The 27553-nt window shown below is 32.4% G+C and overlaps 1 protein-coding gene across 1 annotated transcript; it reads right to left on the reverse strand.

Moving 5' to 3' along the window:
- Nucleotides 1–4696: 4696 nt before the first annotated feature.
- LOC142355730 (dynein regulatory complex protein 1-like) lies at nucleotides 4697–27553 on the reverse strand. The gene is made up of 3 exons (XM_075407807.1): nucleotides 27415–27553; nucleotides 26099–26541; nucleotides 4697–6606 (listed from the first exon to the last, which is right to left on the reverse strand). The coding sequence occupies exons 2-3, from the start codon at nucleotides 26513–26515 to the stop codon at nucleotides 4825–4827; spliced, it is 2199 nt and encodes a 732-aa protein (XP_075263922.1). The 5' UTR covers nucleotides 26516–26541; nucleotides 27415–27553; the 3' UTR covers nucleotides 4697–4824.

Consider the following 27553-nt stretch of genomic DNA (forward strand, 5'->3'; position numbering starts at 1 on the left):
AGACTACGAGACAAAAAACACCAAAAAATTAGCAAAAACAAAAACATCACGGCAAAAACTGAATATCAAAATTTAAAAGCACATAATAAAAACATCAAAATAAAGTCAAATAAAACCTCAACTACTCAAATTTAATTTCTCCTAACTACACAGCGGACGGAAAGTTTTCCTAATAAGACTATGTTACAAGTCAACAAAGAGAACGCTCAATGAGGCGAAATTCAAAAAATCAAATTTTTTTAAACCAAGAAATTACAAGTCTTAAAAATCATTAGCCTTTAACTAGATAATCCTCGATAAATTACTAAAAAAATACTACAAAACCAACAGGCCTTGTTTTTGGATAGTTTTTCCCTTAGAAACGAACTAAAGAAAAAACTAAAAAATTAGAAACGATTTGCGAAAACACAAACTATTGCTACCAATAAAATCATTAGCTATTATCTGAATGTTATGTCTTTTTATTTCAATTCTTATTTCTACTAATTCAGCTGCAGCAGGAAATATACTGAGGAATTATATAAGTTTTTTTGGGCCACATTTGAAAACCATTGGATCTGTTATTACGCGATTGTGCTGAAAGAAGAGAAAAAGAAGAGCAAAATTGACCACTCAAAAAACGTTTATAAAAACGCATATTGTCCAACAAACCGAGCATCGGTGACAAAAAATCAGTAGATATGTTAATTTTGTGGAATACAAGAAATTGGATGTGACCTCTCATTGATGAAAATAAGTTGACGAATTTGACGAAAAGAACAACAAAAACTGAAAAGTTTGAAAATTTTTTGTAAATGTATATCATACATTTTAATACTAAAGGCTATAAACTGACTAACTGATTCGATGAACATCATTAATTCAATCCTCAATTACAAGATTAAGTGACTTGTCAGCTATTTAGGGCTACCTAAATAACAAAAACAGGCAAAAACAGCAATATCAGGAAAAAAATTGAGCGAGAAAAGTGTCGAAAGCATTAAAAAATGAACTTTTCACTAAAAACTTTTCTATTTTCAATTATTTTTTAACAGCAAAAGGATTCTTCTTTTTTATCAATATATTTTCAAAAAGTCAATTGTGAATAATTATATTAGAACCACGAAATTTTTCAGAAAACTCGTATCAACGCCATTAATTTCATTTCATTATTTTTCAACAGAATGCAATAAATACGCTAAATTACACCTGCATGAGACAAAAAGTTTGTTGGCCATTCATATTTGGTCAATAAGACCTTACAACAGGTTGTTGAAGATGAAAACAACAGGTTGTTGAGATGAACTTAAATCATAAGTTCATCTCTGAAAAGTTTATATGATCCGTTGAAACTCTTGCCTATACTAATGGGAATTATTAGTATTAGGACAATGTGATAAGATTTCAAAGGATCCCAAAATAAGAAAAAGTACCCGAAATTTTTCAAAAAAAAAAACAAGAAAACTAGGGGCATTGAAGAACTAATGGGTAGAAGATAAAACCGCTAACAAGATTATTTTTGGCTGCATTAGAAGTAAAAAAATATCTTTAAGGTACTAAGGCTGACTAACAGTCCACGAGAAAAAGTTTAGGGTCGGTTAATGTTCAAAAAATTTACGAAAAACTTTTTTTTAAGGCTTAACAGCCATTAAACTCAAAAGCTTTTAACGGAGGTCAAAAGCTACGCTCAAAAATAACAAGATGGCAGAAAAAAATGTTTGTCTTGCATAGATAATCAAAAAGAGATCACAACATTTCATATGACTATGAAAACAACAACAAAATCAGGCAAAAACCAAAAAATCAGTAGAGCCTTTACTTTTTCTCTGGAAACTTTATCTGTGATCCACTGAATGTCTTTTCCAAGCCAATGGGATTAGAATAATATTTGGATAATAGGTATAACATTTGGATAATGTGATAAGAGTTCAAAGGTAACCAATAATACGAAAATTTCCATTTTTTTTAAATTTTGAATTCTTGTGTTATTAAAGTCTTATAATCAATAGTCAGAAGATAAAACCGCCAACGAAATTTTTTTTCGTTTCAGTAGAAAGCAAGTGGGTTCTGTCAATACTGAGACTGACTAACAGTTCAAGAAAATTTTAAGATTGGTTAATGTTAATTTTCGAAAAATTAATTTTAAATACTTAATAGCCACTAAATTCATTAAATTTCAACGGAAGTTAATAAATACGCTCAAATATGCTTCAATAGGAGTATGGGGATGTTTGTCTTTCATAGGTGATCAATAAGACATCACAACAAGTCTTATGACTATGAAAACAACAACAAAATCACGCAAAAACCTAAAATTCAATAGAGAAGTGCAAGAAGAAAAGGTCGAAGACATTTGAAACCATAAGCTTTTCTCTGAAAAATTTATCTGTGAACCATTGAACGTCTTTTTGAAGACAACAGGAGCTGTCAATTTTCGTATAATGTGATAAGATTCCAAAAGTAACCAATAATACGGAACTATCCAAAAAAAAATTTGAAAAGTTTTTGAAATGTTGTGTCATTGATGTCATATTACTAAAAGTTAGAAGATAAAACCACCAGCTAGATCATATTTGATTACAGTAGGACGGACAAAAGACGGTGCTGTCATCACAGAGACTGACATAAAGTTCACGATAATAAGTTTATGATTGGTTAATGTTCGAAAAAATTTTCGAAAAATTATTTTTAAAATCTTAACATCCATTAGCTGTTACCCACTCGAAGCACTAAATATGCTCAGTTAAAACTCATTGCGGAACATATTGAACTGTTAGTCAATGAGTCCATGCCATAGGACTCCAAAATATTAGTAAAACCCCAAAAAAAATTCAAAATTTCACTTAAAATTACGAAAACTCAGTGTCGATTTTAAAAAAATCATGAGCAATTCCTTGAAAACAATTTATTTTGTTCATTGGTCTTCATTTAACTGTAAAGAAGGTTTGTCATTAACGGAAACTCAATATGAAATGAGATTTGTCTCTAGATGACTTTAAAAAGCAAAAAAAGTAGAAAATTTTATAAAAAAGAGCTCTCAAATAGATTTCGAACTTTTTTTTTATTATTGAAGCTCCCTATGAGACCAGAACTAGTCTTTTTTTATTGCCTTTAGTCTTTTAGGAACACGAAATTGGTTCACTTTTTGGCAAGAATTTTAAGTTTCAAATACTATTTTTATAGATAATATCTTAATATGAAGAAAAATCACACTAATTGTGAACAAATAACCCGTGTTCACATAAAACTTCAATCCTCGATAACTCCTCGAAAAAAACCGAAAATCAAAAAAATCTTTTTAATTTTGAATTCTACACTGGACCAGCTTCTTAATGATACCACTCACATTTCTCTGCGATGAATATATCGATCGGCCAAAATTTACTGAACAAAAAAAAACCATTTGAGTATATAGTTCCTCCCCCCCACAAGTGGGGTGGGAACAATTAAAAGCAAGTGCAGAGTGTTTACAGAGACAATTTATAGACGCGTTCAATTTCCTGGGATGATGTGACGATTAGAAAAACTACGTTTTCCCTCAGTATCCAGGGAAAACTCATTCGAATTCAAAATAAATTTTTAATATTATTCAGGTGAAAAATTTAGATTTCAACAATTCAATCGTGGCTTCATGGTTAGATAGTAGTTTTTCGCTAAACTCATACAGTTTTCTTCAGAAATTTTTCATCGATCATTTTCGCTTTTTTCCTGCATTTTCCTATTTTGTCTACTTACTGATAATATAACGGACAATAAATGTCTTATAATAGCGCGCGACGTCTTTGCCTTACTTACCTTTTCGAAAAAAAATAATGAGTTTCTCTTGCAATCCGTCTTTTCTAATTTGTCTGTCAACTAACGCTACTCTTCAAATTTGGTTTTGTTACGCGAACATGCAATTGTTTCCCTTGTTTGAAGGTGGCTGCAAGAAACTAGTCGTTTTGCTGACTTCGACAATACCTTTTTTTTCAAAAAGATAGTTTGATCTGTATTTCGTTCTGTTTTGTTTTATTATTTCAGCGTTTTTAAATGTGTAATTTCTAAAAATGTATAAAAATTCTTAGTTTTGAACACAGTTCTTCCCACTTTTGCTCGAAATTTAACCCCTCCAGTTTTTCTGTTTTATCCAGAATATTACGAGAATATTATCCAGAATATAATATTTTGAAGATATTTTTCTCTGTTTTTTCCTTTATTTCACGGCACAACCTACCACAATCATGGGTCACAGAGGGCACCATTAATTGGTTTGCATTAATTGGTTTGCGGAAAATATCACAATTTAATCTTTTTTTTTTGAAAACATTATAACTTTCTTGACACTCATAGTCAAATTACAAACTTCAGCTGTTGAGAACATCGGTTGAACTTTTGCAGCAAAAGTTGATTGAAATTGTAAGATGTGAATTTGACTATTTAAAAACCCGTCAATTTTGCACTCCCAATCAATAGCTTTTCAAATTTTGCGATTAATTCAAATCATTTGAGCCGCTGAATACAGATGACTTTAATTAATTAGGGGTGAACTAATTAAAATCTGATAGAATTCAAATGCACGCGCTATTTCTAAGCTTATGTGGAGATTGTTTCCTTTTTGTGGCAGAAAAAAATGAGCTAACTTGTGATCAATAAAATTTACTGATGACTAGATTGTGTATTAAGACGAAGGAACAGTATTACCCAATTTTGGGTATAAAACCATTATTGAGACAATAGCCGTCAGTGGTTTGCTAAACTCAAATAAGTAAACAGAAAACAATTGAGGAGAGGGGGGGGGGCTAAAGGAAACAGACCCGAAGAATGGTTTAATGATAGATTTTCGAAAGAATATGAGAGTTGATGAGTCTACTTTGACAGAATGTCTAACTGAAGGACACGTGTGGGGGGTACTTCTAATTCCTGGTTCACTTTGGAGTTTATATACTGGTTCAACAGCAGTCTCAGTTCTGCATTCTGTTGTCTCAGACTGTCAGTGTCACTGATCAGCTTGCTTCTCTCTTTCAGAATTGAGCAGTATTTCTCTTCAGCCGTTACCAGTGACGTCAGCAGTTTTTCACGCTCCACTGAAACTATATCAGCCAATTGTCGCCAATAGTCACTGTCTTTTGAATCGTCTCTTTCTTCTAAAGTCTGCAGTGATTTAAAAATGCTTTGCTGCTGGTTGACCTGAAGTTTTCGGTTTTCTTGAATGAATTTTCGCAGAGCCTTGACAACGTCGTTTTGCTTAATCAGAATTTCATCAAAACGCTGGTTTGCTGAATTTTGTCCTTCAATGATTCGAGCCACTTCTTCGTCGGGGTCTTGATTAGACTCTGATCTAGGCGTCACGTTGTATTTGATAAAGTATGATGCAAGCTTGTTTATGTCAGATTCTGTATCGACGCCTAAAGCCTGGAAAATTGCATCCAGTCGCATCAGACTTTGGTCATCGTCATCTAATGGCTTCAACAATTGCTTCAATTTTGATTCCATTAGGAACCCGGATTCGTCAGTTAACAATGTCAGGATCCTTTGGATTATAACTGGATCCACGTCTGGTATCTCGCCAGTTGCAGGGTCGTTAGGAATCGCAAGTTCGTCCGAGAGACCTTCAGCTTCGGGTCCCGACGGCGGCAAAACTGACGAGTCTTGCTGTTCGCCCGTGACGTCAGTTGCACTGGCTCCCATAGCCGAATGGGCGCCAAGAATTTCACGTGCAAACTCGACCGCTGTTTTCTCTGTTTTAAGTTTCTCGACTTTCATAATTGGACCTCGGTTCTGCAGAGCTGAAGTGTTCGGTTGAAGATACTCTTGACCTAAATGCTGTTCGGCAATAAGTTGGTCGGCGCTTAGTAGTTTAAATGCTTTAGAATGGCACATTTCTTCTTTCATAAGCCACAAGTCCCGAAATTTTTTGAAATCAGCCTCTTGGAAAATCTTCACCTTCTTCTGCAAGTCTTTGAATTGTTCACAAATTTTCTTGTATTCCTCCATTAGAGAAACATTTCCTTTTTTGGTATCTTTTTCCTGGTCGTTCAGTTTTGATTTGAGATTATTGAGGACATCCTGAAGCTTTGTTATTTTCCTCTTCTGTTGATTTTTGGTGATGGTGTTTTCGTCATCACGCTTTTTCAGAACCTGGAAATTGTACTCCAGTTTTTCTTGGTTCAGCTGGTAGGTAGCCTTCATCTGCTGGACCTGCTGTTCCAAAATTTGAACGTCAGTTTCCATTTTGATTTTCACCGAATTATAATCCTCGGCGTCTTTGACACGAAGTTCCTGCAAAACTCTCTCGTTGTCTTCCATTTTAGCCTGTCTGTTCTCCAAATAATTCTCCTCTTTGTCTTGTTTGTTTTTCATCAAACTGTCAAACTTGTTGTTGCTGTTCTGCAGAAGTTCTTTTCGTTCTGAGACAAATGCCTTCTCGACCTGCATCAATTCTTCGCGGTGAGTTTTGGTAAGATTCTTGATTTGATCTTCCATTCTCTCAACCATTAAGTCGATATCCTCAGCCTGCTTTTTCAGGTCTTTCACGTACTGATCGTCTTTCGTTTTAAGCTCCTCTTGAAACTCTTTGATCAATTTATTTTTCTCTTCTATCATTGCGTCGCATGCCGACTTCTGTTGCATTAGAAGGTCGTGTAGATCCTAAAGCAAAAATTAAATGACTGAAACATAAGTCAACTATTGATATTCGTTTCAAAAATGAAATAATAAAGGTAAACTTGACTATTAAATACTGTTTCTTTAGTTAGGAAATGAGGGCAGCCGTTGCAACCCTTTACCAATAATCATTAGTGGAGCCAGTCCTCTCTCTTGATCGCTGCGAACCCTTAATTGAAAGCAGCAAGCAAGGTTATCGATGGACATAACTGCAATAATATATAGAATAGGTCTGCACGAAAAGGAACACAACCACAGGAAATCGGCTTTTTGTACTTCAACAGAAAGAAGTACAGCAAAGAGAAGTTCGCTATTTGGCACAACGCCCTAAACAACTCTCTATCTCTCTCTCTCTCTCTCAGCGCAAAGGAACAACTATCATCAGCCTAACAAAAACGGCAGGCAAGGAGTAAGAGCTTTGAAACCCTTTAAAAGCCGGATAAAAATAAATTTACTCTCAAAAAGAAAGCCTTTCCAACTTTTAAAGTGACCTTATAAACGCAAAGTTCACTGTTGTTGTTGCTCTAGCTGTCGCACAGAACTGCAATTCGCGGGAAACTCAGGAGGGATATTGTCGATTATTGTCATTTTTCACTGGTTCCTTAATTGCATTTGTATAATAATAAAAATAGATATAATAACTAGTGTGACTGCCTGTCGACAACTTGCTTGTGGTGCGGCGAGCTTTTTGCAACTACACCATTGTGGATGAAATGCGGCCCCCGGGTTAGGGGACCAGGAGGGGCATCGTCAACATCGGGGAAAGAGGCAAAGAAGGTGGATTTTTCTGTGCAGTGTGGTCGTGTTGGAGTGATGGTATTAAGTCCAGCCAGCTAGCTAACTCTACTGGACTTTTTAGGTCCGTGGTAATCTTACTGCAGTTGAAAGTGTGATTTTCGTCAAGCAGTGCTAATTCACATTTTGGACAGCACTTAACAACATTGTCACAAATCCTACTAAAGTAAGTGTTCAGAAGGGGCAGTATCCAGTTCCCAGTTGTGCCAATCGGATACGTGGAAATCGTGGCAGCCTTTATTCTTCTTTTACAGCTATCTTTTGCGGAGATTTAGTGAGTTGCTTGACGTCTTTGCTCTGCTGAGAATAGACCATGTGTCGGTGAATGCTTTTGAGCGCATTTTTGTCTTCTTAGCGATTTATTTGCTCTTTATTTTTGATGTGTTGTTTCACGAAGTCCCTACAAGTATCATATAATGTCGGTCTGATGGGACAAAAACAGATTTCAGGTGCTCTTTTGTGATCGGCACGGTGGCTGCGGTAAATGCAGGCAATTAATTGCTGCGCTAACGGTTCTGTCTGAGCTTTAACAGGCAGCATTCCACCGTCATTGAGTAAATCATTGATGCCAGACATTTTTACACAGCCAGTAAGTTTGCGAAGAGCAACGTTTTGTGCTTGCAGGTGGATACAGTTTGTATTGCTGATTGTGGAAGCCCAAACGGGAGCACCGTAGTTCACGAAGCTCCGACCGACAGCTTTGTAAGTCACTGAGAGTAACTCTTTTGTGCAGCCCCAGTCGCTACAGCAATCCTTTTCTGTAAGTTATCGCGCTTTTGCAGTCTCTCTTTGGTGCTCTCTTTCAGTTTTCTTTAAAGTTGTCTTTTTGTAGATTCTGTTTCAGGTAAGCCTGAATAAAAGAGTTCACTGCTGTCGATATTACATGCGACATTATGTCTCGTCGCAACGACAGAAACTCCACAAAAAGGAACGCATACTTAAATCAGCATCAGAAAACCTTTCTAGAAGCGAAAACTTTATAATCCTCAAAAATAGGGAAGTCAAGAAATGATTCAGAAGCAACAACACAAAAGCCTTTCAAAAAAAGAAGACGACTGAGCCAAAAGAAAAGGCGTCTTGAAAACGTGAGCAGATAATTTAGGGTAGAATCATGTGTTTGTGTGTGTGTGCGTGTGTGTGGGTGTATGTGTGTGTGTGTGTGTGATGTATGTGTGTGTGTGTGGTGGGGGGGGGGTCTGTGTGAGGGGGGTGGTGTGTCTGTCTATGGGGGGATCTTCCTCTGTAACCCTGTTTCAGAATGTATATCTATAGCACCGATTGCATGGCATTAGATTCACGTTCACATATGATTCAAAAAATAGACCTCCGCGGCTAGACCTCCAGTGCTTCAAAAACCTAGATCTCCACTGCTTTACCAGTGAAACCCAAATTCACATTCCTGAAAAAGAGCACAGAGTTAAGCAGTGCATTACTCGATGGATTCAAAGAACTGGGACAAAATGCGTTGTTGATATGCAACAAGTATGTCTCATTATTGAAAAGAGATGGTTGTACTCAAGTATGGTTGTACTCAAGTTGTCCAAATTGTACTGGTAACTGTAACCACCGTTTTATCCACTACTCTATATTCCCTCAAAATCTATCATTTCCTGTCTCACTTAGTGCAATCCACTAGTACAGAGTTAAGCTGGTAATTATCCATTATCAGACGGATAGTTTGGGTTCTATCCCCACCGACTCCGGTGGACGTATCCCAGATACTAGTGTAACTAGAGAGACCGTGTAAAAAGCACGTAAACCAACTTGCGAAAAAACTTGAACGAAAAAATTGAAAAAAATATTAAATAATAAAAAATTTTATATGTTCTCTAATCAATATTTAATCAATCTAAAACTAAAACTTTCTGTCTCACTTGGCGTAGTGGTTAAATCACCGAGTCTAGTTAGGTTGCTTTAGCAAACGGAAGGTTTGGGGTTCCTTCCTCACTGACTCCAGTGAACGTCCCCGGATATGATGAATTACTATAAAACTAAGTGAGATAAAAAAAAAACAAATTTACAGTTCTTAAAAAGGGTGACCCCTGCTGTGAAACTGTATATGGGACACACTGTGATGGGTATACAGTCAAAACACTGAGATCGGTGGAAACACAGTGATTAGTGTTTTTTTTCAGTGTAAAAAGCACGTAAAACCAACTTTTTGGTGAAGCTTCGTTGTTGATGAAGCTACTTTGTGGATGACTTGAACAAAAAGAACAGCTTAACTCTAAACTTCTATGTTAAATTCTTAAACATATTGCCTGAATCTATCTCTGGCATGTTTATATCTATATCTATCCAGATAAATACATAATCTACACTTGAAAGTTTTAAAATCTAAATCCGCTGATATGTTGATTTACATTACACATAAAACAAGTTTATATAGATTAGGATCATCATAATGTATATTCATATGATTAATATAATGTCTATTCTTAAAGTAACCTTTACAGATATAACACTCAAATAAACTATCTAAACATTTATCACAACACCTGATCCAAGATTCATCTTTACAACTAACACATTTTACTGATTTAGACATTTTTAATTCGTATAATTTCAAAAATGAATTTTTGTCCTTAAAAAATAAATAATGTCTAAAGTAGAAAGCGTAAACGTTTGTTCTATTTGTGATTTGCCCCTGGAAACAAGGAAACAATTTATCAAACACAATTTAAGTGATGAACAACCAAACAGTGCGAGAAAGGAAATGGAAGATGAAACTATGGAGAGGGTGTATGACTCAGAAGCAGAATATTACTTCCTGAGACCTAATACTAAAGATAACACTAAAGATATTATTAAAACTAAACCCATCTTTAAACCTAAAACTAAAACTTAAGATAGTATCTACTCTGGAATTAAGTATGAATGTCATGCAGATTTTAGAAATAAAACAGCCCTAACTACTCACTCGTATAGTCATAATCGTAAGTATCTAGAAAACACAGAACACTTTGATATAAACTCTAGCCAGAACATGAAAGAATTTTATATTACTGATAAAGCCGGAAATTACATTGAAGATATAGATGAAGCCATTATTAACTCTTTAGAAGAAATTAGAAATTGTTACCAGTTTCGTTAAGTTAAGAGTTTTAAATATAAGATAACAGCTGAGTGTGAGTACAAGAAAAGAACCAAAGAAAAAGTTAAAACTACTAAAATATTTTTCAACACTGCCTATATTATTAAAAACGCAATATATGAAAATGGAGACTTCACACAATGGCTAAACTTTGAGAGGGAAATATGCGAGTGTTATAGCTATGAATTTGAGTTTCTTGGGTTAAAAAGTATTCAGATAAATATTGAACCAACTAAAGCATCTATTGGTAGTTATATAGATTTACACCCCGATCTCAAAAACTCTAAATCAATATTAAATATACGCAATTCCAAAAACAACTGCTTACAACTAACTATTACTGCTTGGCTACATCCCGCTATGGACCATGCAACACTAAAAGTAAATATGTAAATAATCTAATTGAAACAAGACAACAACATGAAGATGATTTTGCTTATATAATAAGAATACAGAAATTGTACAATATTAATATTTGGGTATACACACCTCGTGGTGAGGGCAAAGTAGAATTGTTTAAACCAGTGGATGATTTTGATAAAGATAGAAAAACTCTAAGAATAATAGTTTCGGGGAACAACTGCGCTCTAATTAAAAACAGAAAACTTGATAGGAAGACCGAATAAGAGTCAACACAAATTCCATTACTGTGATAGATGTACATATTGTTTTAATTCTCAAATTAAATATTACAAACACGAATGTAGCCACTCTTTCAAACCAGAGATTGTTTGTCCTTAGAAAAAACATTTTACTTTTATAAATGAACATAAACGTCAGAATATAAAAAATATTATAAACGCCGATATAGAATATTGATGTCACAACTAACAATTGTAAATATGTAATAGCTGAACACATACCAATAAGTGTGGGTTACGTCTGGCCAGGTAATTTCAAATAATACTTTGGTTTGGACTGTATCAAAAGATTTGCTAGTGATCTATTAGAAATAGAAAAAAGGAATAATTTCAATCGTAATGAAAAGATAGTATTTAATAAAGAAGATAAACTATATCATGAAGCCAATAACACCTGTAATATATGCGGCAAAACATGTAATAATAAAGTAAGAGATCACTGTCATGATACTGGTAAATATAGATGACCAGTATGTAAAAAGTGTAATCTAAGATACAAACAACAAAACATCATTCCTATAATATTCCATAATGGTAGTGGTTATGATTTCAATATACTATATAGTGATCTCTTTAAGCAGAAAAATGATAAAAGAAAAGTAGATAACATACCACAAGCTGCCGTTAAGTCTAAGATGTTTAGCACTGGTTCTTAAATTCTTAGATAGTTATAATTTCTTAGCTATGCCTCTAGATCAAATGGCAAAGATATATCATTGTAAAACTAAAACATTATATCCATATGAACACTTTGGTTTAGAGTCTTACCAAGGAGTTATAGGTAATCTAAATATAAAAGACTTCAAATCCTCACTATCTAACAAATTACCAACACAAGGAGAAGTCAATATCTTTAATAGAGACAACAGTCATAAAACTCGTACAGTCATAAAACTATAGAGTATTTACAGAATGATGTGGAAATGTTAGAACAATGCCTGAATGAATATGTTAAATTAAATATGAAAAAATTCAGTCTCAACCCTCTACACTATGTAAGTCTCCCAGGTTATAGTTTTGATTGTTAGTTAATGTCAAGTGGTGTTACATTATATACATTACAAGATAAACAAATGCTAGACCATTTCGTTGAAGCAAAGAGAGGTGGTATATGTGGCGTAATGGGTGATGGATATATTATTCATAGTAATAGGTCAATCAGGGAACCTGCCTCGCAGATGGCGAAGCATGACCGAAGGTCCATCTGGTATATAGATGCAAATAACCTATACAGCTATGCAATGATGCAAAAGCTACCTTATAAGGGCTTTGAGTACTCTGACACATCTCTACATCCGCGAAGCGGGTTCCTCGATACTATAGTAAACACTCCAGATGGTCATGGTTACTATATAGTTTGTGATATTAATTATACTAATAGTTGTAAAGATAGAACAGAGCAACTAGCATTAATGCCTAATAAAAGAAAGATAAATGATAATGAATTAGGCTACAGAGAAAGAGAGACAGGTAGGGCGAGAACAGAGAAATTAATCTTAGATCAAAACAACAAAACAGAATATATGGTTCATTATAGGATGTTAAAGTTTTAGGTTAAGCTGGGTGTAAAAGTAACTAAAATTCAAAGAGTAATTAAATTTAAACAAGATTACATATGTAGAGACTATATTCAAAACAATACTAATAAAAGAGCAACAACTAAAACTGTAGCGGAAAAGGATGTAAGGAAATTAATGAACAACTGACTATATGGAAGAATGTGCATGAATCCTCTACACTTCCTTCAAAGTAAGTTCTTACACGATGAAGAAAAGATAATGAAAGTTATAAGTATACCAACATTTAAGAATATAACTAGATACAAGGATTATAGCCAAATTGAATATATAGAGAAAAAAATAGAATATGATTCTCCAGTATATGTAGGTGTTACTATATTAGAATTAAGTAAATTACACATGTATGGTGTATTCTATAATATTCTTCACAAATCTCTCAAACATTTACAGCTCCATTATATGGATACTGAGTTTCGTATTAAGCTTTAGTGGGGGTAAGGTCCCTAATGAACACATGGCTCTTTCCAATCTAGACGCATGAAACAAAACTAATAATAAAGTCCCCGGCAAATTCAAACAAGAATTGGGAAGTAGAATGATAGAAGAGTTTATAGCCCTGTCACCAAAGACATACAGCTTTAAAGATTACCCAAATAAAACTAAAGAGAAAGGAATAAAGAATTGCAACAATGCTAAACAAGAAGCGTATTATAATGCATTAATGTATAACACGCAGAGAACTGTAGATGAATGTAGAATACAGAAAGTTGGTGATAACATGACAACAACAAAAACAAGTAGGATTAGTCTAAACACATTTGATGATAAAAGATTTTATGTAAATAATATTAAAAGCTATCCTCATGATGAGAATCTATATCTATTCAACAGAGATCTAGTAAAAAAAATTAAGGTTGCAACGTTAGATTTAGACAAAGACCAACTAACAAATAATATTCTAGAACTAACCATTAATGATAATAGAGAGTTAATTAAGGCTGCAATTAAACTATATAATGAACTACAAAAAAATGATTAAGCTAGATAAACTTATAGAATTAAACAGTTTAGGAAAACAAAACAGAAGAAATAGAGTAGAAGATAAATTAAGACAACAAGAATTTTATGGTGACATAAAAGAGTTATTTGATCCTTTAACTAAAACTTTAAATACTAATGGTGAAGCATTACTTGCCAAAAATGAAGCAATGCAAGGTCTTCAAAACAAAACGTTAGTAGCACTCGAGGATAACACTAATGTTTTAAAAGCCTTAGACTACCAACAACAAAGCAGCTTTCTTGATGATCGAGCTGTAACATTAAAAGATGATAAAGGCAAAACATTTTCTGTAGACAAAGATATGATTGATATTTTGCTACTAATGGGTAAACAAACAAATAAACAATTTGAATTAATATCAGTAGATCCAAATTCGAACAAATTTAAAATAAATAGTATAGATGCATCTCCAGTACGTGATGGTATAAAAATGAAAGGTGAAATCTATGATTTTTCTTAGGGCTTCCTTATGTTTATTACTAATGCAGATGTAACCGAAAGAGACATAAAAGGTGATGAAAACAAAATAAAAATTTTCTAAAGGATATTGGTTAAAAAAAGAGGAGATACTAAAAGTAATAGATCAAAACTTATAGTAAGAATGTTGGCTAGTATCGGTGAACCCAGTTCTCAGGTTATATCAAGACCAACCTCCAGTGAAGATGAAAAATATCGACGTGATACAAGTGATTATGAACAATAGGTGGTAGAAGAAGAAGAGGAAAAAACTGATTACAAGACGGATAAACAAATAGAAGCTAGTGGTCTTAGCAAAGCCGACCCCAACAACTTAATAAAAAGATTAGAACTACTTATACTAGACACAAAAGCAGGGCATGATGGATTATATGATGAAATGTTAAATATATCTAAAAAACTATTATCTATGAATATTATTTATCAAGAACAACTAGACAATTTTGTTTTGAATTATGGTAAATAAATAATGGTGAAAAAACAACGAATACTACCTAAAGAAGTATTAAGTCCTCAAATAATAAAGTTTAGAAGAGAAAGAAAAATACCATTATATAAAGATGAAGCATGGTCAGCCGATTTAATTGATAAGTCATCTCTAAGTAAATACGATATTAATTATAAGTTTATATTAACAGTTACAGATATATTCACAAAACGAGCATGGGCTATTCCATTGAAGAAAAAATCCGGTTTATCTATAACTAATGCTTTTATATCAATCCTATCAGAAGGACGAAAACCAGAAAAGTTATGGGTAGATAGAGGTAGCGAGTTTTACAATAAAACATTTAAATCTTTACTTAAACAAAATGCACCCGAATGATATTCTACTTATAGTGATTTAAAGGCCGTAGTCATTGAGAGATCTAATAGAACATTATTACACATAATCATCAAACCAATGTTCATTAATGGTGATGTTTATTGGGTAAATATATTAAATGATGCTGTTGTAACATATAATAATAACGTTCATTCAACAATTAGTATGACACCTGTTGATGCTTCTATTAATCGAGATGAAATTAGATATATTATATCTACTTCTTCTAAGATTAAACCAAAACTGAAAGTCGGCGATTATGTCAGCAATGCTGACAAACGCAACATTTTCTCTAAAGGATATAGTTCTAACTGGAGTAGAGAATTACTTAAAGATAATAAAGTTTTAAAAACCCAACCGCCAACATATAAGATAGAAGATATGAATGGAGAGATAATAGGAGGTAAATACTTTGAAAAGGAACTATTAAAATCCGAGTTTGATTTTGAATCTAATAATAAGGTTTTGGAATCATTAAATATCAACATAGTTGCGGGTTCCCCAATAGACCTCCGGTCAGCTAAAATTTAGATAAATCTTTCTGTAAACAAATACAAAGATGACAAGAAAAAGATTCAATCAGGCTAAAAAATAATCGGGGAACCCGCTTCTCGGATCAGCAATAACCAATAATCTAACTACAAATAAGGCCCGTCAATTATTCTTAGAAGATAACGATAATTTGACATGAAAGACACCTATAAAATTACAAATGTAGACCCAACCATTGAAAAAAAAGATGATGTTAATAAAGAGTATTGTGACAATAACTTATTATCCTCTTCTAATAAAATAGACATTTTAGGTAAAAATATAACTGAACTAAGAAAGGGTGACTCTGATAAAGTTACAAATAAAACCTCACAACTAAACAAAATACAAGTTAATGAAGAACTAATTAATGAGTTTATTAAATCGGCAAATGAAATTACAAATACTTTTAACTTTTGTAATAAAGTTGCTAGTGATACCATCTCTAAGTATAATCAATTAAAACTAGAGATTGATAATAATAAGTTTAATCAGAATATTACTAACATTCTTCTAGATGATATGTTCACTACTGGTCTAAAAGAATTTAGAGAAGTTAACAAAAAGACTAATTCTGCTGTTGATGAAGCCCTTATAAAGAATAAAAAGACAATAGTACAATATATAATAGCTATATTATTATAAAGTAAGCTAGTGGACAGTAAAGATCAAGCAAGATTAGAGATGCATTACGATTTTAATCATGAAGATATAATGAAAGAGATTGAGAGTTATTTTAGTTAATTAAAATGGAAGAAACTAAACCCAGTGCACTCTTACTTTATCCCAATATCAGCGAAGCCGCTTCGCGGATCAACTCCTTCTCAAAACAATACATCAATAATAAAATCCTGGCTAATAATAAATTTTATAATAATAATAGTACCATAATAAAAGATATTAGAAATTATTATGAAATTGAAACTAATAACTATAACAAGAAGTTAAGTAGATATAAAAATTATATTAACGTAGCTGAGATAACAGAAATACTATTATCATCAATAGCAACAACTGCAACATCAACATCACTTGCAATAACGGATATAGGCTTGCCTTATTCTATACCTACAGCTTTTGCTACAGCAGCTGTTTGTGGTTCATTAAAAAAAACAATTAATACTAAAAAAAGAAATAAAACTATAAAAAATTCACAGATGTATATTTTAAGTAAACAGTTTAGTGACAAGTTTAATAAACTATAGACTAAATCAATGAATGATAATAAAATAGATAATGATGAGTATAATGAATTAGTTAAGGTATATGAAGAGTATAAGAGGGATAAGAAAAATAAATTGTGTTTTTTTAAAACTAAAGTTAATAATGTTTAGTTATAATAGTATGTTTAGTAATAATAATATTAGAATTAATATTTACAATTAGCTATATCTAGTCAGAGTTATACCCTTAGCAATAATCATATTTATAGTTATATTTAAACTATAATATAGTTATATTTAAACTCTAATATTTAAACTCTAATATATTAAAATATCTTTTCTTTGTACCTAAATATAAACCCCTACCTTTCTATACTACTTTTATACCTTCACTAGTAGTTGCAAATTTAATTAAATCAGGTGTGGCTGATAAAGCAGCTCTTGGGTTTCTACTTGCAGCTGCACTTCCAATTTTACTTGCTATTTCTAATGCTCTAACTGGATTATTAGCAACTTTCTTTCCAAAGTTAACAATAGCTTTACGAACACTTTTAAAGACATCCTTCAATCCCTCAGCTTCTATTGTTGCATCACTGACAGTCATTGACTTATTTCTGCTGTATATAAAAAATAATGGAAGTTAAAAAGTATAATCCTTTTGTTGTTAAGCCTAAAGCCAATCGAGCTTCGCCCTTGGTTCCCCAACCACTACCTAAGCCTAAATCCAAACTCAAGACTAAGCTTGAAGCAGAAGGTCTATGGCATAGCGATGGATGGACGGAGTCCTATCTCTAGAGTAAAAAGAAATTAGATATTATTTATGCTAAATGTTTTGTTAAGACTAGTAGGAAATAGTTTAGAGCTATGACTATAACTAAGATTATAACAATGTCTATAACATTGACAAGAGCTAGAACTATATCAATGACTATAACATTAACTAAAACTATGATATAATAGGCCTTTGGCCATCTGCGAAGCAGTTTCACTGATTAATCTCTACGAGATTACATCAACCATCTTATTACCATCACTATTCACACTAATAACGTTTCTTCTTAATACTAATGGATGACATATAACATCTGCAACTGCAACACTAAATTTAAAATTAAGTTATATTGGTTGTGAGCCTATATGATCATTTTGATATCTAGTATCAAATACATATATTCTATAACTACTTTTGAATGTTCTATGATTTATATATGGTTTAATAATATGAGGTAATCCATTCTAATCTTTATTAGGATTAACAACCTCTTTACAAGCCTCATTATAATTATTAGTACCATAATTAATACTCATTCTATCTTCAGGATAAAATTCACTGCCAATCTTACAATATCATTCAGCAACATTCATTATATCAAATATACTTGCATCATGAGTTTGTTCATGAGTATAATGAATTAGTTAAGGTATAAGGAGAATATAAGAGGGATAAGAAAACTCAATTGAGTTTTTTTTTAAACTAAAGTTAGTAATGTTTAGTTATAATAGTATGTTTAGTGATAATAATATTAGAATTAATATTTACAATTAGATATATCTAGTCAGAGTTATACCCTTAGCAATAATCATAATTATAGTTATATTTAAACTATAATATAGTTATATTTAAACTCTAATATTTAAACTCTAATATATTAAAATATCTTTTCTTTGTACCTAAATATAAACCCCTACCTTTCTATACTACTTTTATACCTTCACTAGTAGTTGCAAATTTAATTAAATCAGGTGTGGCTGATAAAGCAGCTCTTGGGTTTCTACTTGCAGCTGCACTTCCTATTTTACTTGCTATTTCTAATGCTCTAACTGGATTATTAGCAATTTTCTTTCCAAAGTTAACAATAGCTTTACGAACACTTTTAAAGACATCCTTCAATCCCTCAGCTTCTATTGTTGCATCACTGACAGCCATTGACTTATTTCTGCTGTATATAAAAAATAATGGAAGTTAAAAAGTATAATCCCTTTGTTGTTAAGCCTAAAGCCAATGGAGCTTCGCCCTTGGTTCTCCAACCACTACCTAAGCCTAAATCCAAACTCAAGACTAAGCTTGAAGCAGAAGGTCTATGGCATAGCGATGGATGGACGGAGTCCTATCTCTAGAGTAAAAAGAAATTAGATATTATTTATGCTAAATGTTTTGTTAAGACTAGTAGGAAATAGTTTAGAGCTATGACTATAACTAAGATTATAACAATGTCTATAACATTGACAAGAGCTAGAACTATATCAATGACTATAACATTAACTAAAACTATGATATAATAGGCCTTTGGCCATCTGCGAAGCAGTTTCACTGATTAATCTCTACGAGATTACATCAACCATCTTATTACCATCACTATTCACACTAATAACGTTTCTTCTTAATACTAATGGATGACATATAACATCTGCAACTGCAACACTAAATTTAAAATTAAGTTATATTGGTTGTGAGCCTATATGATCATTTTGATATCTAGTATCAAATACATATATTCTATAACTACTTTTGAATGTTCTATGATTTATATATGGTTTAATAATATGAGGTAATCCATTCTAATCTTTATTAAAATTAACAACCTCTTTACAAGCCTCATGATAATTATTAGTACCATAATTAATATTCATTCTATACTCAGGATAAAATTCACTGCCAATCTTACAATATCATTCAGCAACATTCATTATATCAAATATACTTGCATCATGAGTTTGTTCATTAACATTATTATTTTCAAAACCAATTATTATATATTGTGGTCTTTCCATACCACTTTCCATACCTAGATCAAATAAGAAGTTAGTAGCATTGGGCACATTCTTATAAAATGTCTTTCTTTCATAATAATTAAAATCAATATTATTCTATTCATTTAATCCTTTCGGAACGAAAATTCTATTATCATTACTAGGATCAATACTACGTACACACCACAATATCTCTCTAATTTCTATATTACCATCATTAGCTACTGCACAAGCAGCCGCATTACCTCTAAATAGAGCTCCATCATTATTATTTCTTTTTTAAATTAGTTTAAATCCAAACCCATATATAATCTTTTTTAAATCATTCACAAACCCAAATAGATCAGTCATCTTAACCATCATATGCATATGACCTCATTCTGCAGCAATATGACCACCTTTGAGATGACTATCACTATTACCCTGATTTCTAATAAAACCACTCTCATATTCATCATCAGTACTACTTAATAATTTATACATTAATAGATTAGGATGACAAGGATCTATATATTCAATAGTCCTACCACAACTAGTTTCAAGCTTAACTGAACTAAATAATGCCATCATACCATAATTAACTAATCTGATATTAGCATTATTAGCAAAAACACCACCAGCATTATCTGGTACAACAAACTCTATCTCTAGATATGAATCGTGTATATTTAAATGATTCTCTTCTCTATTGAGAATAATATTAATATTAGTATTAACCGAATTCATTGTTGCTAGATTATTTGGTTTATATTTTATAATCTTACTTTTCCGTATATCATTATTATAACTTATTATATAAGTTGCATCCAAATTGAAGTAAATTTTTATGAGTTAAAAAATGACAGATCCACGCAGCGCTTTTCCGAGAACTTAGTCTTATGGGAACTAAAAGAGATACATGAAGCTCTAACTATAACTAAAGAAGAACACACACTTAACTTTAGAATGATACAGCCAACAGAAAGTTTAACTTTAGTGAACCTATACTTAATACAACAAAGTTGGGTTTAATTCGATTTTCGGTTTATAACTCAGTGTTTAATGTGAATAGAAGGCTTAATTAAATTTTATAAGTAGAAAATAATTTAGCTGTTATACCAGATGCATATGAATTAATCGAAATAGCAGAATTAATAAAAAGAAGAAACTAATGGCAATGTTATAATAGAACCTGATAAGATTACATTGAAATATATAATGGAAACAAAACAGGGTTCACTTAACTTTGATATAGAAAACTCAATAGCCCCATTACTAGGATTTAGAAAAATAGTTTATAAACAAGGGAAAAATACATTTCAAAAGATTATTCATATTATGGGTTTTAGTACCATTAACATCCACTGTTATGTCATATCTGGTGTTAAAGATAATGGTAATAACACACACATACCATATACTTTTACCCTAACATATCCACCAGGTTACTTGATAAATATTATACGAACTAATATCTTATATCAAAATGTAACAAAGGATAGAATAGAATATATTGAATTTCATATTAAAGATGAGCATGGAAGACCAATTGATTTCAATGGTGATATGTTGAGTTTTACTTTACATTTGACATAGATTTAGTCATAGTCATTAACATAGACTTAGACTTATACTTATTCTTACTTATAGACTTAGACTTAGTCATAATCACAGACTTATACTTAGACTTATACTTACTCATAGACTTATACTTATACTTATACTTATACTAAGACTTAGATATAGACTTAATCATATATAATTAAACTAAAAAACTTTCCTATCCCAATTTATTCTTAGTTTAGCATTAATAATTCTATTTTTGGATACATCAAAAACAAGATAGTTATAACGCTCTTTCCATACCTTAGTAGTTACTATAGTAAAATCTTTTAGAATCAAATTCAACTTCATTAAAGAAGTCTTTATACAATGGATGAAGTACATTACCTCTTTGTTCAAATAGAATAAATAGATTACAATTCTTTCTACCACCACGTCTATCCAAAGAGAATAGATTTTGATTCAGATATATCAAATTACAATTATTATGTCTACCTCTACAAAAGTATTCTTTAATAATTGGTTCTTTATGTTCAACATCATCAAATATCATGAGTTTCTGTAAGTTTGCAGGTAGTTTATCAGGTGCGGGTAGTTCTTTTATTTCTTTAAAAAACACGACGTCTTCATACTTTAAATTATCACATTGATTACCAGCGGGACCAATGATTTATAGCCAATCAAAGTGTATTTTAGTGATGAATAGATTCTTTAAAAAGAATAATTTTTCACATTCACTAGGACCAGATATTACACATCTGAAGCTTTCTGGGAACGAGGCATTGACAATTATATTATCATCATCTAGCCATGATTGAAAACTATCATTAACATTAATCTGCAAGCGAGGTTCACCGATAGAGCTTTGGTCTAGCCCTGCCATCTGCGAAGCAGTTTCACTGATCCGCGAAATGGTTTCACCAATAGATATATTGTTGGTGAAGCCACTTGGCGGATTGGGCTTTACCCATGTTTCACCATTAGTATAACTACCTCTATGATAGACTCATTATCTCATAAATATTATTGGCATCTACGAAAAGGTTTTGCCCTTTGTCCTCCAAGCAGGTAGGCATACCACGGGCTCCGTCCGTTCCCTGATTCGCATCATCTTTAACTTTACAACCCAAACACAAACACTCATCATACATCCCAGGGCATTTAACTTGATTAATTAGATTATAAAGAGCACCCTTTATTCTAAATCCTTTATCAATAAGATAGATCATTTATAAACAATAAGCCCCACAATAAGATTCATCATATTCATGCATTCTCTCATTAGAGCCTAGATTAAAATATTCTTCTAGGAATAATGGTGGGGTTTCAACACCAAAACTATCAAAGTAATACACAGAACCACCTTCTTTTCTTATAACTAAAACCCAATGAGTACCATCAATTGGATGTAGATTTACAATAATGTTGAAGTTGAGTTCTTGATCGGCGAAGCCGTTTCACGGATGCTATCTGGTTTCTGACATCTCATTACTATCTCAGTTGGAGTTAGACTTATATCTTTACCTATATCTTCTATTCTGATATTACTCATAGCTTTATTATCAATACCAAATTTATTATTGAATTCCTCAAATGATAGAATAAGCATTTTTATATGATAAAAAATGGAGACGGGTTGTGCAGTTATAATATATATTTTCATAATTATGTTTTGTTATATAGTATATCATTCAATACCGAGTAAATATACAAAACTAGAAGAAAACTTTGGCGGGTTTATAAATAGAAGTCGGATGAGATTTGAATATGAAAAGTCACCATTACATACTATTGTTTATGGTGGTAATGGTACAAGAATGACTTATTTTGTTAGGCAATACTTGAAGATATACTTAGATCAAGATCAGGGAACCTGCTTCGCAGATAACAAAAATATAATCATAGTATGTAAAGATGAAAGAGATTGGATCAATCCAGAAACTGGCAAGCCCTATAACGAATTTATTATGTGTGATATAAATATGATCACATCAAAACATATGCCTAACTTCAAAAACAGTGTAATTGTTCTTGATGATATGGGTAATAAGTTAAATGGGGATATGGCTTATTATTTTACAGAAGGAAGACATCATAAAATTCAAGTGATTGTAATGTGTCATAAACCAGCCCAGATAATTAATACAGCAAGAATGAGTTGTGATACTATTTATTAAACAACTTACAATGGGGCATATCTAATTAAAATTTTAATGAAATATATAAATGTGAACATAAGTTCTATGAAATAATTAATGACTTAAATAGTAACTACTATAATTGTACGGATGGAATGTCTGATGAACTTCGTTATGGTATGATTAAATATAATAAAAAGAGAACATTTTTATTAATATTGATAGAAATAGAACTCTGATATATGACTCGAGAGTTGGTTTCCTAGACTTAAAAGCTCATAGTTTAAAAGATAACTTAGAAAGTGATGAGATAAATAAACTAATAGATTATATGAAACCAATTATGATTAATGCCACAGATAGAAATACTATTAGTACAGATAATTATCAGTCCTACTTCAATAAACTCCTTACATCAAAAGGTATTAAAATATAGAATGATGTTTTAACAAAACAAATGGTTAAAGCTGATGGTTTAAAGACAGTATCAGTCATTTGTGGAATTATAGGTACGTGCTTTATGATATATAAATATATATCTCCTGATACAACAGCAAAAGCTGCTGCACTTGTAGCAGCGGGTACAAGTAATATATTTAATAGAACAAATACTTTATTCAATTATGGTTATGGTGAAAGGACTCCGTCCATCAGTGAAACTGCTTCGCAGATGTTACACCATGGTGATGAGGACGTAGAAGGTTGCTTATCAGGACGGGAAACCAGCTACGAAGTAGATCAGCGTAGCTGCTTCACAGATGGGACTTCGTCCGTGTTTCACCATGAATATAGGAAAAAAAGACTGGTACTTTAAACAAAAAGGGTAGAGAAGATTTAAATAATCTATATGAAACTAATCAAAAATTTAGAGATAAAATTATAAATTTCTTTGGGGATAAAGCCGGATTGAGTATTTATCAGATTATAGATAAAAGATATAAATATATTACTCTTAATACGTTGGGTAAGGAAAATTTAAATAAGTTTATCTGGTTAAGAGATAATACTAGATTTTTAATTGAAATTAAAACAAATTGTTCTAGTTCTGGCTTTAAGTCTAGTTCTATTTCCAATTCTAATTCTAGTTCTAGCTCTAATTCTAATTCTAGCTCAAATTCTAATTCTAGTTCTAGTTCTATCCCTAGCTCTAGCCCTAAGCCTAGCCCCACATAAAGTTTTAATGATACCGATATCAAATTTGATATAACAAATAAAGTTTGTAATTAATATAAGGTTATGAAACAAATAACATCTTTTGATAAAAAGAAATCAGTGTAAAGAATGCAATTCAAGAAAGGTTAATTGCGAATATTGTTCTTCAATTTTTAGCTTCAGTAGATTAAGGAGTCATATAAAAAACTCTCATAAGGATATAGATCTGGTCGGGGGCATTAATAAAGAAATAAAAGAAGAGCCAGAGTATTATAAATATTATATTATAGTTTCCAAATTAAAAGCCAAAGGTATAGATATAGATAAATTATTAGAAGAATAGATTGTTAAATTCATCTGTGAAGTAGTTTCCCAGATTAGCCATATCATTAGTAATATTATAGGCCATATCATTAATAATATTATAAGCCTTATCATTAGTAAAATTATATAATCATAAAAAAGCCAGAAATATAATCATAATAAAATTTTTGAAAAAATTAGGAGATAAGCGCATGTCCGCATGCTTGCGCATAATTCTGAGTAGGAGACTATGCGCAACTGTGCGTGTGCGCAATCATGCGGGTTGGGGTTTATTTTTGAATAATTTTTGTTTTTGATTGTGAGCATAGTAGTGGATAAAATGAGGGTTACAGTCGACAGATCGATTTGGCCCATTTCCCCGAATTCGTGAGGGAGAATGGGCCAAATCGAGCTGGTGGCTGTAACCCCCGTTTTATCCAATACTCTCACGCAGGTAAAAGATGAGGAAAAGCTCTGCCATCATTCTATCTTATTAAGCGGATCTGGTCCATTTCGCTGGATTCTCAGCGAAAACTTCTACCGCAGCTTCGTTGTCAACAACTTTTCCTACGGAGCAGTTATGTAGAAAGCAAGCCAGTCTAATGTCAAAACGAAAGAAGCAATTCAGAGGAAAGCAATTCCATTGATCATGCAAACGGGATAACTTAGTTACAAAGACTGCCTAAAACAATTTTATATGCTGCCTCTGTCACTGTACCAGGAAATGCATATTTTACAATTTTTTAGAAGTTCTCAAATATCAGAATAATGCAGACTGGGGGGAAATACGTTACGGTGGAAGACACAACTGATCGAACAACTCGAAAGGCCAACGTTATGTTTTTTTTTCGACAAGAGAACTTGTGAAACAGCCACAGCAAAGCAATTTTTGGTTAAGAGCAATATAACTAGCTGGCTTTTTCGGACGATTTTTTGGATGTGGAATCATTAAACTAGAGAACTTCAAGCAAAATCTGACAAAAGTGTACAGCAGGTACTTTGAAAGTTTTCGGCCGCAGAAATATATATACATTCAGATTAACTTGTTTGTGCAATATCTGAAGAAGAAGAAGAAAAGACGCTTTAATTTGACTAAATGTATAATATAAACAAGCAGTTGCACATTTAGTCAAACGGTATAAAAACAAATAAATTCACATATTATTTCGAGACATATATAAGCTAAAATTTGACTGTAATGGAACTGAAAATGAATATTTTTCATGGACGCTGTCCTAAATTCTCTATTATCATTAATATTATTTCTAATTAATATTGTTTCTTGAATGATTAATCTTGTCCACATATTGTTCTATAGAAGCAGACGAATCTGTAGACAAATTCAACAAAAAAGACAATTTTAGACGTAATCCTTGTCTACTTTTCAGTCTATCCTTTAGCCTAACATTAACAGCTAGCAATCAAAAACAGTTAATGAATAACGGGATCTGAGGATGTAAATCTGAAAAAAAATGAAGTTTTACCTGCGGTATCTCTTTCATATCAGCAGCCTGCCATCGTTTAGTTATTTCTTCGAAACGCTCTAAAGCTGTCTTTGCTTCCGATTCTAGTCGTTCAGCTCGAGATCTATTATTATCGTTATTCTCTTTACGACGTAAATGTTCACGTTCATCGGCAGCCACTTTGATATTGTCAACTAAATTAGAACCATCTTTTTTCAGCTTTTCTACGCGGTCTTTGCTATCTTTCATCTGCTTTCTAGATTTGGAAAGTTCCTGTTTAGTAGACTTTGAGTCTAAGGAATCTTCCCCCATTGCTGCTTTCCTTTGCTGCTCTAGTCGCTTCTTTATCCGCAATCGACGAGCCATGATTCGCTCTTCTGGGTCAGCTGATTCAACTGATGGCCCTTTCATTTCCTCAGTTTCTTCCTGTGGTTCCATGTCGGAAATATTAAAAAGGTCTCAATCTGAAAAAGAGTAACCTCTTGAAACCATGTAGATTGATTTTATTAAAATAATTTGGCGGTATTTCGAAGTGTCAGAACTATTCATTCAAAAATTTGAGTTTGATTTTCACAAATATCAGGACGCTGCACACATAAAGTGCGATAAAGTAAATAACCCCAGGAAGATTTGCGCCAGACGTCGAAAAGCTGCAATCAAGCGACAGTTCGTATGCATGGAAGACTCCGATTGTGATGAGGGATCATTTTGCAGCGATTTGAATATTTGCGTAATTGGGGAAAGAACGTAGAGAAGCACCCCCTTAGAAAAACTGAACTAAAATTTGAGTAACTAAGTGTATACAGTTAAATTCCTGATTATTCTGAAGGCATGTACACTTTAACCTTTCGGTTATATTATTAATTTACATGTTTGGAAGAAAAAAACAATAATTATAAATACGAGCAAACTTAGCCGAAAAACAAAACATCAAAAAAATCTGACATTATTGATCTAATTTCAGTATCAAAAGTTTAAACTATTGATAATGGGATCTATTGATTTTGTGTCCCCATTTACAAATTAAGAATTGTTATATAGCATGTTACTACGCAAAAGAGCACGCGCTCTTGAGGGCCGAATATATCCTGATAATGAACTACAGTAAAATAGCAGCGAAATTGTGACTGCATGGAGGAAGAGAAAGACCGCAAGAACGTATTAAGTGTTGCTGGCAGATTTCTAGAATGAATTAGGTTCGTCCAGCCGCATTTCTTATTCTTTGAAAGTACTTTTACGCTAACAAGCTATGAATGCAAAAAGCTCAGAACAAAAACAACAAAAAGGCATATAGCAGATTTTTGCCTTCATAAAACAAAAATTACGCCCGTACTTACACATGTTACAAGCAGATTACGTCAGTTTCTGGCAGATCTTGGTCAATTATTAACTCTTCTCTTTTTTGCTAGTCTCGGCTACAGATAGAGAGAGAAAGATTGAATTGACGTTTTTGGTATCAAAACTCTCGGCGGTCAA

This window comes from Convolutriloba macropyga, unplaced genomic scaffold (assembly GCF_964194025.1).
Source record: "Convolutriloba macropyga unplaced genomic scaffold, txConMacr16.3 SCAFFOLD_913, whole genome shotgun sequence".
In the NCBI taxonomy this organism is placed as follows: domain Eukaryota; kingdom Metazoa; phylum Xenacoelomorpha; order Acoela; family Convolutidae; genus Convolutriloba; species Convolutriloba macropyga.

Bases quoted from the DNA above. Each gene is read 5' to 3' on its own strand.
- LOC142355730 (XM_075407807.1), bottom strand. From the start codon at position 26,515: ATGGAACCACAGGAAGAAACTGAGGAAATGAAAGGGCCATCAGTTGAA. The intron at 6,607-26,098 runs GTAAAACTTCAT...TTTTTGCTTTAG, and splicing joins ATATGAAAGAGATACCGCAG to GATCTACACGACCTTCTAAT.